Source organism: Staurois parvus, unplaced genomic scaffold (genome assembly GCF_062004578.1).
Source record: "Staurois parvus isolate SC_StPar_1 unplaced genomic scaffold, SC_StPar_1.0 ptg000420l, whole genome shotgun sequence".
NCBI lineage: Eukaryota > Metazoa > Chordata > Amphibia > Anura > Ranidae > Staurois > Staurois parvus.
Window position 1 is genome coordinate 1,958,708 of NW_028318216.1, and position 12,215 is coordinate 1,970,922.

General features: G+C 42.9%; 1 protein-coding gene across 1 annotated transcript in view; it reads left to right on the forward strand.

Annotated features, from left to right (window-relative positions):
* The first annotated feature begins 6,668 nt into the window (after positions 1–6,668).
* LOC149454702 (prenylcysteine oxidase 1-like) overlaps positions 6,669–12,215 on the forward strand; it is a 36,597-nt gene continuing 31,050 nt past the window's right edge. Inside the window, exons 1-2 of the mRNA XM_089687188.1 lie at positions 6,669–6,903; positions 11,798–12,004. Of these exons, the coding sequence (XP_089543314.1) occupies positions 6,822–6,903; positions 11,798–12,004 (289 nt within the window). The 5' untranslated portion in view covers positions 6,669–6,821. The remainder of the gene's footprint in view (positions 6,904–11,797; positions 12,005–12,215) is intronic.

The following is a 12,215-nucleotide window of genomic DNA, read 5'->3' on the forward strand; positions in this document are numbered from 1 at the left end:
TTCGGTTTCACAGGATATAAACAGTGCCATTTTTAAATTGGGAAAGTATCTGATCACACTAGTCATGGAGTGATCAGATGCTTTAAGGGCAGAGAAGAGATCTAGAGTCTAATAGACCCCAGATTTCTCAGAAAATAGTACCTGTCACTGCCTATTGCTATTGCAGGGGATATTTATAAATTCCAAATAACAATAAATATAAAGAAAGCAAAATAAATAATAATAAAAAAAATATTAAAGAACCCCCGCCCCCCTATGCTCACGCGCGAAGGCGAATCCAGCATCAGTCTCATGGTGGTATGTAAACAGCAATTGCAGCATGCATGTGAGGTATCGCGGTGAACGTCAGATTGAGGGCAGTAATTCTAGCATTAGACCTACTGTGTAAATCTAAAGTGGTAACCAGTGAAGGCTTTTAAAGCGCCGCCTCTGGATGTTAAAAATGTACGTAGTTTGTTGCCATTGCACGGGCGTGTGCAGTTTTAAAGCATGTCATGTTTAGTATCCATTTACTCAGCGTAACATCATCTTTTATATTTTACAAAAAAAATTGGCAATATATTGTGTTTTTGTGCATTAAAATTGCGTTTGAAAAATTGCTGCACAAATACTGTGTGACATAAAAAAATGTCAATAACCACCATTTTATTCTATAGGGCATTTGCTTTAAAAAATATAATGTTTGGGAGTGTAAAGCAATTTTCTAGCAAAAAAATACTGTTTTTCCATCTGAAAAAAATGGGTCAGAAAAGGCTTCATCTTCAAGTGGTTAGAAGAGCGGGGGATTTGTGCCATAGGCTTCTAATGTTGGGAATACAATGCCAGGACATTTCAAACACCCCCCAAATGACCCCTTTTTGGAAAGCAGACACCCCAAAGGTATTTGCTGAGAGGCATGTTGAGTGTATGGAAGATTTTATTTTTTGCCAAACGTTTTTGAAAAATGACAATTATTCTTTTTTACACAAAGTTGTTGCTTTGTGTATGGGAATATGTGGTATCCCCATACTCAGAAGAAGCAGAATTATTGTTTTGGGGTGTAATTCCACATATATCCATGGTATGTGTGAGCAATGTAACATTTAAGTGAACTTGTGGCAAAAACTAAAATCTTCCATGGACTCAACATGTCTCTGAGCAAAAGCTTGGGGTGCCTACTTCCTGAAAAGGGGTCTTTTTTTTTTGGGTGGGGGGGTTGCGCTATCCTGGCATTTCAGGGCTTCTGAATTTGTGATAGAACTGAGTGTCTACTTTCCAAAAAGGGGTCATTTGGGGGATTTTGTACTCCCCTGACATTTTAGCACCTCAAGAAATGTGGCAGTCACAAAGTAAAAGCTGCGTAAATTCCAATATATATATCACAGTTTGTAGACGCTAAAACCAATTAATATACACGTATTGGGATATTTTTTTTACCAAACACATGTATATCATTATACATTTTGGCCTATATTTATGACTAAATTTTAGTTAATTGGATATTTTTAATAAACTGGTATATATATTGGAATTTACGCAGCCTTTACTTTGTGACTGCCACAATTCTTGAGGTGCTAAAATGCCAGGGAAGTACTAAAATCCCCCAAATGATCCCTTTTTGGAAAGTAGACACACCAAGGAATTTGCTGAGAGGCATGCTGAGCCCATGGAAGATTTTATTTTTTGTCACAAGTTTTTTAAAAAAATGACAAAAATAGTTGCCTTTTTTATTTTACACAAAAGTTGTCACTTAAATATGTGTGATAGTAGATATATTGCTCACACATGCCTTGGGTATATGTGGAATTACACCCCAAAATACATTATGCTGCTTCTCCTAAGTAAGGGGATACCACACGTGAGACTTTTTGGGAGCCTAGCTGTGTAATTTTCTCAGTTCTATCACAATTTCAGAAGCCCTGAAATGCCAGGATAGCACAACCCGCCCCCCCCAAAAAAGACCCCTTTTCAGAAAGTAGACACCCCAAGCAGATTTGCCGGTCCATCGTTCTGATCTCAGCTGTCCGCACTAACTGGGATGCTCTTCCCTCAAGGGAATTTATGCTTCTCTCTTTAGACTTTCATAAGGCTTTTGATAGCCTAATTTCGGAGTATTTGTTTACTACCTTACAGGCCTTTGGATTTGGTCCTCCGTAACATCTCCAAAATAGGTCCGTTCCTAACCCCGGAAACTACTAAGCAACTCATTCGCTCCCTTGTCATATCACGACTTGACTACTGTAACTCCCTCCTCACCGGCCTACCTCACCACAGGCTATCCCCACTTCAGTTGATCCTGAATACTGCGGCCAGACTCATCCACCTTACAAACCGCTCCGTATCCGCCACCCCCCTCTGCCAATCCCTCCACTGGCTCCCGGCTGCCCAACGGATCAAATTCAAAATGCTAACACTGACATACAAAGCTGTCCATAACACTGCCCCAAACTACATCACCGACCTGATATCCGAATACCACCCAAAACGTACTCTCCGCTCCTCACAAGACCTCCTTTTTAGTTCCCTGGTCTCCTTCTCCCCTGCCCACTTCCAGGACTTCTCCAGGGCTTCCCCCATCCTTTGGAACTCCCTACCCCAATCCATCAGACTTTCACCTACTCTCCTCTCCTTTAGACGCACCCTGAAAACCCACCTCTTCAGGGAAGCCTACCCCACCCTCAGCTAATTGCCGATCTTCTCCACTCTTTCTACCACTCCATCCCCCACAGCTATCCCTCCCGTACCACTATCCCCTCCCTCCTAGATTGTAAGCTCCAAGGAGCAGGGCTCTCGAACCCCTTGTGTATTGCATTGTATTGTTATTGTACTGTCTTGTGTATTGTCTCCCATTGTAATTTACAGCGCTGAACGAACTGTAAGCACTATATAAATACTGTGTAATAATAATGTAATAATAATATGTTTCTTGCTTTATTGCATTTATTATATGATACTCCCTCGGCTCAAGTTTTCATTAGAGGTTATAGATCCCCTGTGTTCCCAATTCAACGCAGCACTAGACAGGGTTGTCCACTTTCCCCATTGCTTTTTGCCCTGGCGATCGAACCCTTAGCTATGGCAATCTGTTCCCATCCTCAAATCTATGACAACCGTTGTGGACAACAGGAACATAAATGTGCTCTCTTTGCTGACGATATCCTTATGTATATTACCTCCCCTTCAATCACTGTACCTAACTTACTGTCTCTGTTGCAACAGTTTTCTGCTCTTACTGGGCTGTCCCTGAACTCCCAGAAAACGACAGCCCTTAACATTTCCTTACCTGTTTCTGTATTTTCAATGGGCAAATAACTCTTTACCCTATTTAGGAATCCACTTAGCCACTTAAAAAAACTTAAAGATGATCTTCACTGTTGGAATGACTACTTGTCCTGGTTTGGCAGAGTCAACTGGATTAGAATTAAATTTTTGCCCCGATTGCTACAGTATATTAACTTAGAACCCTGCCGATACCAATTCAGAGACGGGAGCTGGAGCATCTACAAGCTGAGGTTCTCCGCTTTGTTTGGAACAATAGAAGACCTCGGATATACAAAAGACATTATATGCCTCTAAACTGCGAGGTGGGATTGGCCTTCCTAATCTTCATGCGTATTTCGAAGCTGCTCAAATTTTTCAGCTGGCCTACACCACTGCTAAGGGACCTACCCCTTTCTGGGTTTCAATCGAAGCTCTTTCCTGCCACCCCCTAGCAGTCGGCTCATTACTTTGGCTTCCTAATCGATCACGCCCTACTTTGTCACATTCATTGACAGTCTGGGACAGAGTACACCATCACAAATCATTAGCATCTCCACCTACACCTTTGGCTCCAAACTTTTGTATCCCTGAATCTGTACCTGGTTTAGTACTTGCCCCTTTTTAATGGTGGATCAATAAAGGATTGTTGTGGATAGGTGACTACCTTAAGGGTGACCGAATACAATTTTTACAGTATTTTAAAGATAAGTTGCAAATGCCTGCTGTCGAAATCTTCAGATATAATCAGATGGTTTCATTTATTCGCTCAAAGCTTACTTTATTGGATGAACCACTCTTACTTACTAATTTAGAACTCTGTCAGAATAGGGATTTCCCTAGAGGCCACGTCTCCATAGTGTATGCTTTCCTCACTGATCCAAACTGTAAGCTTCCCTAAGCTTTTTTTCTCTTTTTTTTTTTAAGATTTTTATTTCATATTACACTATGACCAAAGTAGTATAATGTTACCATATTAACATTGTACTATTTGGGGAAGTGACCAGTATTTTTTTACACAATTTGATTGCTTATAGCAAAGAATTTCTTTGCTATAAGCAAGCATTTAACTGAATGAAATCGATTCAGGTTTTTTTGTTGTGATTAGCTGTGATTGGCCACGGCTAATCACATGACACAGATGGGCTGTGATTGGCCCAGCCTGTGCATGTGATCATTGTGACCATTCCAAACAAAGGAAGCTATCCATTGTTTACAACTGTCATGTGACCTTCTGTGATTGGTCACATGCTACTGGCAACAGGCCAGTACACAGATCTGTCATCAGCTGTGTCCGAGGTACACAGCCAGTGACAGATCTCAAATAAATAAAATATAGATGCCGCGCTCTATCAAGACCTATTACCTGTATATAGTATAAAAACTGTATTTACATTAAATCTCTAATAGCTGCATGATCTCTTATGTGTAACCATACATGATTGTAATGCCAATCAATACCCAAACATGTGTTGATAATAATGAATAAATGAAAAAAATATATATCAAAATTGGTGATAATAAAAAAAACCCCACAAACAATAAAAGTCTGTGTGCAAAATTATTCAAATTTGTGTCCTTCGATGATTAAATAAATAATCCAATTAATAAATAAATATCAAAAATAAAAATTGAAAAATATGGAAAATAAATAAAAGGTAAAAATTCAATGAATTTTGTGCAAAAACGCAAAACAAACTTGGTGCAGAGTTCAGCAGGGATGAAATATCTGTGTGCTCTCCTTCCAATCAGCCTGAGGTGGGATTTTTTTTTTGCTTTCACTTTCAATGACAATGCTAAACAGGACAAATAGAGAGTGTGAATCTCATTAACGAGGGCACAGACAGCAATAAAAAAACTGACAGGGATTCTAATCTACCTACACTCTATCCAAAACTAAAAAAGGTTTTGCCTTTAACCACTTACCTGCCGCCCTATAGCAGATGTACTGCTACAGGGCGGCTTTGCTGGGCAAAATTGTGTAAATATACGTGATTTTACATTTCTGGGTAAGGGGTGCGCACACCGTCCTTCCTGCGCTGCTATTGGCTCCTGAGGATGTCAATCACCGGCCAGGACTCAGTGATTGTCAGTAAAGCTGAGAGGGGAGAGATCTGTGTGTAAACAACACAGATCTCTCTCCTGTCAGAATAGACCTGCTGTTTTCTATCGCTCTGCACAGCAGAGCGATAGAAAGCAGCAGGTCTGCTTAGTAAAACACAACACAGTGCACAATAAAATCACTCCCTAACACAGTTAACATTTTCATGGCCCCACATGTTAACCCCTTTCCTGCCCAGTGTCATTAGTACAGTGTCAGTGCTTTTTATTAGCAGTGGTCACTGTATTGGTGTCACTGGAGATGTCGGTGGCAGTCAGTTCCCCCCAGTGTCAGATTGCTTGCCGCAGTCCTGCTATGAGTCGCTGATTGCCGCTTTTTTAATATATAAAAAAAACAAACTAAAAATTCCAGTATATATCCCGCCATTTGTAGACGCTATAACTTTCATGCAAACCAATTAATTTACACGTATTGGGATTTTTGTTAGCAAAGACATGTTGCAGAATACATTTTGGCCTAAATTTATGATGAAATTTGATTTTTTTTATTGGATATGTTTTATAGCAAAAATTTTAAAATATTGTTTTTTTCAAAATTGTCAGTCTTTTTTGTTTATAGTGCAAAAAATAAAAAACACAGAGGTGATCAAATACCACCAAAAGAAAGCTCTATTTGTGGGGGAAAAAAATCATTTATGTAGTGTTGCATGACCGCGCAATTGTCAGATAAAGTAACGCAGCGCCGTATCACTAAAACTGGCCTGGTCAGCAACGGGAGTAAATCCTCTGGAGGGAAAGTGGTTAATTATACTTGAAGGCAAAACTTTTTTTTTTTAAATAGAGTGTGGAGTGGAGAGGGATTAGAGGACCTTTTAGTTCTCATTGCTGTCTGTGTCAACTAGGATGATTCACCCTCTTTGACTTTACCATTATAATCAAATGCAAAGGAAATCCCAGTAATAGAGAAGGAATCTTCCAATGGGGACACTAGTTCTCATGACCTGGGGTTCCCTAAGGGAGTTCCTTAATTTGCAGGGATTTCCTTTCACTTCCTGTTTTGGATATTGGACAGGAAGTGAAGGTAAATCTCCCTTATGGGGCACAGATGGCAAAATCAAAACTGAGGGGTTTTAACCCTCCTGTACTTTATCCAAAAATAAAAGAAAAAACCATTTCTAGCTGTAGCTGTACTAGAATGGAGCAATCATCAGGAGAGGAGCTGGGTCCCTCCCTTGTTCTAGGTGACCCCTGCCTTATACAGTATATTACCAAAACTGGTCAAAGGTCTGTGATAGTCTGTCAGGCTCCGCCCCTCACAGCCCTCTCCCTCATATAACTTCTCTAGATTTCTTGTCATTCAGGTCATATAGCACAGCTCAGCTCTGCGCCCGGCCATTGTACATGAGAAGTATACCGCCTTCCCTCATACAGGCTGTGCCCACACTCCGGAGAAACACACGTGGGAGGGGGAGAGGGGATTCGGTGCATGCGCAGAGAGCATAGAAAGTCACCCGGGCAGCAGAATGTATCTTATCGCCGCCGTTATACTGTGCAGCCTGAGGGTTGCAGCGACTGAACAGCGCCACGACCCTCCGAACAAGATAGGTGAGAACCGGGCGGGGCTGTGCATGGCGGGTAGGCGGCGGGCTCTCCTCGGGGTTGTAGGCAGGAGCTGTGCATGGGTCTAAGGGAGTGCTGTCAGCGGAGGGGGCGGGGCGGAGGGACACCTAGAGGACCTACAGGGACATGATAGCGGGAGAGGTAGGGAGGCCACGGTGTGTTCAAGGTTCATCAGACCCCATGGAAACAACAATGCCTACCTGTGATCAGGGGCTTCCTGTGAGGTGGCCATGGAGCAGGGCTTCCCAACGTGGGGTGGAGGTAGTGCCCGGAATCAGGGAGGAGACAGTCACCAGAGCCGGGGTGGAGGTAGGCACCAACACTAGGCTGGAGGTAGGCACCGAAACCGGGATGGAGGTAGGCACCGAAACCGGGATGGAGGTAGGCACCGAAACCAGGATGGAGGTAGGCACCAGAACTAGGGTGGAGGTAGGCACCAGAACTAGGGTGGAGGTAGGCACCGAAACCGGGGTGGAGGTAGGCACCGAAACCGGGGTGGAGGTAGGCACCGAAACCGGGATGGAGGTAGGCACCGAAACCGGGATGGAGGTAGGCACCGAAACCAGGATGGAGGTAGGCACCAGAACTAGGGTGGAGGTAGGCACCGAAACCGGGGTGGAGGTAGGCACCGAAACCGGGATGGAGGTAGGCACCGAAACCGGGGTGGAGGTAGGCACCGAAACCGGGATGGAGGTAGGCACCAGAACTAGGGTGGAGGTAGGCACCGAAACCGGGATGGAGGTAGGCACCGAAACCGGGATGGAGGTAGGCACCGAAACCGGGATGGAGGTAGGCACCGAAACCGGGATGGAGGTAGGCACCAGAACTAGGGTGGAGGTAGGCACCGAAACCGGGATGGAGGCAGGCACCGAAACCGGGATGGAGGCAGGCACCGAAACCGGGATGGAGGCAGGCACCGAAACCGGGATGGAGGCAGGCACCGAAACCGGGCTGGAGGAAGGCACCAGAACTAGGGTGGAGGTAGGCACCAGAAGCAGGCTGGAGGTAGGCACCAGAAGCAGGCTGGAGGTAGGCACCAGAAGCAGGCTGGAGGTAGGCATCGAAACCGGGATGGAGGTAGGCACCAGAACTAGGGTGGAGGTAGGCACCAGAACTAGGTTGATGGAGGTAGTCACCGGAACTGGGGACAAGGTAGACATCAGAGCCAAGATGGAGGTAGTCACCGGTACCAGAGTGGAGGTAGGTACTGGAGCTGGGGTACAGGTCGTTGCCAAAACTGTGGTCGGGGTGGCACTGGGGCCAGGGTGAAGGGAGACAACAGAGCAGAATTATGGCAGAAATGGGTGTCAATGGTGTACCTTGGGGGGGCAATTGCAGCTTGTGTCAGGTACCATCATTTAGGACATATATGGCCCAATTTTTTTTTTCTGCGGCTATAAACAAAGTCTCCCTTGGTTGTAGGGCAAGACTAGGCCTCCACTTACCCACGTACAGCAAGAGCGCAGTGATCTGTCCTCCTGTATAAAGTGGAACTAAGGTAACCTGTGTTTTTTTTACACTGAATAAACACAGGTCACCGATGGGGAACACAGAAAACAATTGTTTTCTGTGTGTTTTGGAAGAATGCAGAATATCTGCATTTTTTTTGACAGCACACTGGATGGTACCACATGCAGTGCTTAGCAGTAACATGAATGAAATGTCACTACGTGATCAAAGAAAGTTTTTTTGAAAAAAAGAAACAAGCAGTGCCCAAACACACACTGCATTCAGGGCTATTCTCCTGCATGGATGTTAACTTGTGTCCATGCAGCTGGTGTGTTCCAATTGACATCAGTGGACTCGGATCTCAACACGCCTCTCAATCCCTATTCTGCAGCAATGAGCAAGAACAAGCATGTAGCAGACATAAGAAAACAGCCTCATCTCTATTCTTGTGTCGGCTACTGACTGAACAGGCAGCTTGTGGGGACTACTGCTAGCCAGGCAACGTCACTAGACGGCTTCATTTCTCTCCTTTTGAAATGAAGTACCAATCAAGTATCTAAATACACAGTTGAAATACATGTTTATTGATCTGTAAAATTCAGTTTGCTTAAGATTTGCATGCGATGAGGTACACCTGAACCCGTTCATTTAGAATGGGCTGTTTAAAGCAGCGCGTTGTAACTCCGTGTTCTGATGTGAATGGGTGTTAAGGGTAAGGCTCCACTTTTAAGAGGTCTATTTAAAAACAAAAAAAAAACAAATTCTGTGCAAGTTTCTTTTGCACAACTGTTTCGAATAATCCCCATAATGTGTCTAATATGTATGAGATGTCATTTTCTATTTATATCCTATGATTGTTGGTGCCATCTAGTGGCAAAAATACAGCATTTCCCTGATTGCAATACTTAAAGCTTTAATACTGGACACTTTCACACCCTTCCTGCCCAGGCCAATTTTGCCAGTTTTCAGATTTCATATAGCATTTTGTTCACACAAATAAAGCTTTCTTTTGGATGTATTTAATCACCACTGTTTTTTTTTTTCTAAATAAACGAAAAAATTAGTTTTTCTTCCTTTCTGGTATAACATTTTGCAAATAAATAATCATTCTTTATAAATGTAGGCCCAAATGTGTTCCGCTACATTTCTTTGGAGAAAATAACCCACATCGGCGCATAATAGTGGTGCACCAAAATGAAAATTCTGGTGCCGAAACCGATACAGAGAATTCAGAATGCATGTGGCCAAAAACCGAACCGAAACCAAAATGTGTGTGGGGAGGCTCCAATTTTTTTTTTGTATTTTTCATGTATATATATATATATATATATATATATATATATATATATATATATATATTTTTTTTTTTTTTTAACTTATGATTTTATTGCTATCACAATAGTCCCCTATGTGATAGCATATGAGTGACAGGTCCTCTTTGTAGGGGGGAAGGGGTGGGGGGCAGTGTGTGCAGAGAGGCTCCCTCCCTGGCTGTCACTATAGATCCGTGCCGGTTTTTAAATGCAATTGCTGGCTTTTTTTTTTTTTTCTTCACTATAGCTCACAGAATTAGCTGTCGCCTTCCCGGAGCTGAAGGAAACTGTTTCTTTTATCTCTGGGAAATAAACTAAAAGGAAACTGTTTCTTTTAGCTGGGGGGAAGTGACAGCTAATTCTGTGAGCTATAGTGAAGAAAAAAAAAAAGCCGGCAATTGCATTTGAAAACCGGCACTGACATATAGGGGTTTATTTACTAAAGCTGGAGAGTCCAAAATCAGACTCCCTTCTGCATAGAAACCAATCAGCTTCCAGGTTTCATTGCCAAAGCTTCATTGAACAAGCTGAGGTTAGAAGCTGATTGGTTTCTATGCAGAAGGGAGTCTGATTTTGGACTCTCCAGCTTTAGTAAATAAACCCCATAGTGACAGCCAGTCACTGTATACACTGCTCCTCTCCTGCCTTTCTCAGCCGCCCCCTCACATCTGCACACAGTCTCCTGTATCAGCATCTGTATTGGCTAAATTTTTCCTGTCGGCAAAATGCCGATAGGGCTATTTTCGCCCGATATGTTTTCGGTGGCCGAAATTTTGGTGCATCCCTAGTGCATAATATTTAGTCTGTAGGAAAGTTATGGAGTCTACAAACTATGATGTGTATATAATTGATAATTTCTTTTGGACTGATGGCCAATCTAATTTCTTAAGGCCCTAAAATGCCTGGATAATACAAATACCCCCCAAATGACCCTTTTTGTAAAGCAGACAGTCCATTTAGTACAAAATAGTATTTATGCATGGTGACTTTTTTGAAGTTGTAGTTTTTTGTCACCATTTTTTGTAAAATGAACAAGTTAAAAATGTTCACATTTTGTAAAGCATCATCATATGATGATTAGGGACACTGAATGGTGATGGCATGTAAAAAAAAACATTTTTTGTTTTTATTATGATTTAATGTTTCCGTGTACACTGTTATTAGCTGTGATTGGCCACAGCTAATCATATGGTACAGATGGGCTGTAATTTGCCCTGTCTGTCCCATGTGATCATTGAGACAAATCACAGAGATCAACACAATAGTACATAATGAATGGAACCCATTCATTGTGTACAATTGCCATGTGATCTGCTGTGATTGGTCACAGAAATCACATGGTAGCAACAGTGGCCTGGTACACTGATCTGTCATCCACTGTCTCTTGACACAGAGGGTGACCGTTCACGGTGTAGCAAGGCCTGATCCTGGCAGAACGTTATATAGCATCCATCCAGGATGACCGCAATCCTGCCCGGCTGTCATGCTTTAGTCTGGGCAGGAAGTAGTTAAGGAAAATAATGCATTATAGCTACTAGATGGAACTGACAATCATAGAAAATAAACTTTTTTTTTTCACAAATAGACCCCCCTAAGTGAATGTATTTGTGAAGTTAAATCGGAGCTCCACCCAAAAGAGGAAGTTCTGCTTTAAGCCTTTGTCCCCTGCTCCCCGTTGAGGATTGGCACCTTTTGGGGAGTGGGTACCTGAATTTGACAGGTACCCGCTCCCACTTCTGCTGTGATTGCCTAAGGATATTGGAAGCGGAAGTTGTCCTCCCCCCCCTCCCCGTAGTCTTCTGGGACATGTGACAGGTCCCAGAAGACTACGAGACCATTCAGAAAGTGCAGCGCTTCTCGCATGTGCAGTGGGCACCCGGCTGTGAAGCTGCAGGCTGTCACAGCAGGGTGCCCACACTGAAGATGCCAGGGAGAGAAGATGGCTGGTGAAACCAGCTGTGGTGAGAACACCGAGGGACAGGTACGTGTCTGTATTTTAAAAGTCAGCATCTACAGTTTTTGTAGCTGCTGACTTTTATTTATTTATTTAAATCAACTGGAACTCCGCTTTAACTTTTTTGAAGCAGAATAATGAAATATTTTTGCATGTCTCTTAGCAATTGTTGGAGCCGGAATTGGAGGAACATCAGCAGCCTATTACTTACGTCAGAAGTTTGGGAATGATGTCCACATTGATATATTCGAGAAAGATGATGTGGGTGGCCGACTGGCTACAATCGAGATGGAAGGGAACCACTATGAGGCTGGAGGGTCAGTGATACACCCCTTGAATCTCCATATGAAAACTTTAGTTAAAGATCTGGGTAAGTCCAGTGTACAGCAATCTTATTACTGCATGTTATCCAGATTATTTTAAACATCATTAAAAAGTAACTTCTTTAATTTTATCTAAGAGTTTCTAAATACAACTAAGCCGATCTCCTGGAACTGGACACCTAGAATGATTCATAGATTGTGTTCACTGTGGCCATTGACTGCATATGCTGATCAAATGCTGGTTTTCCAGCAGGACTG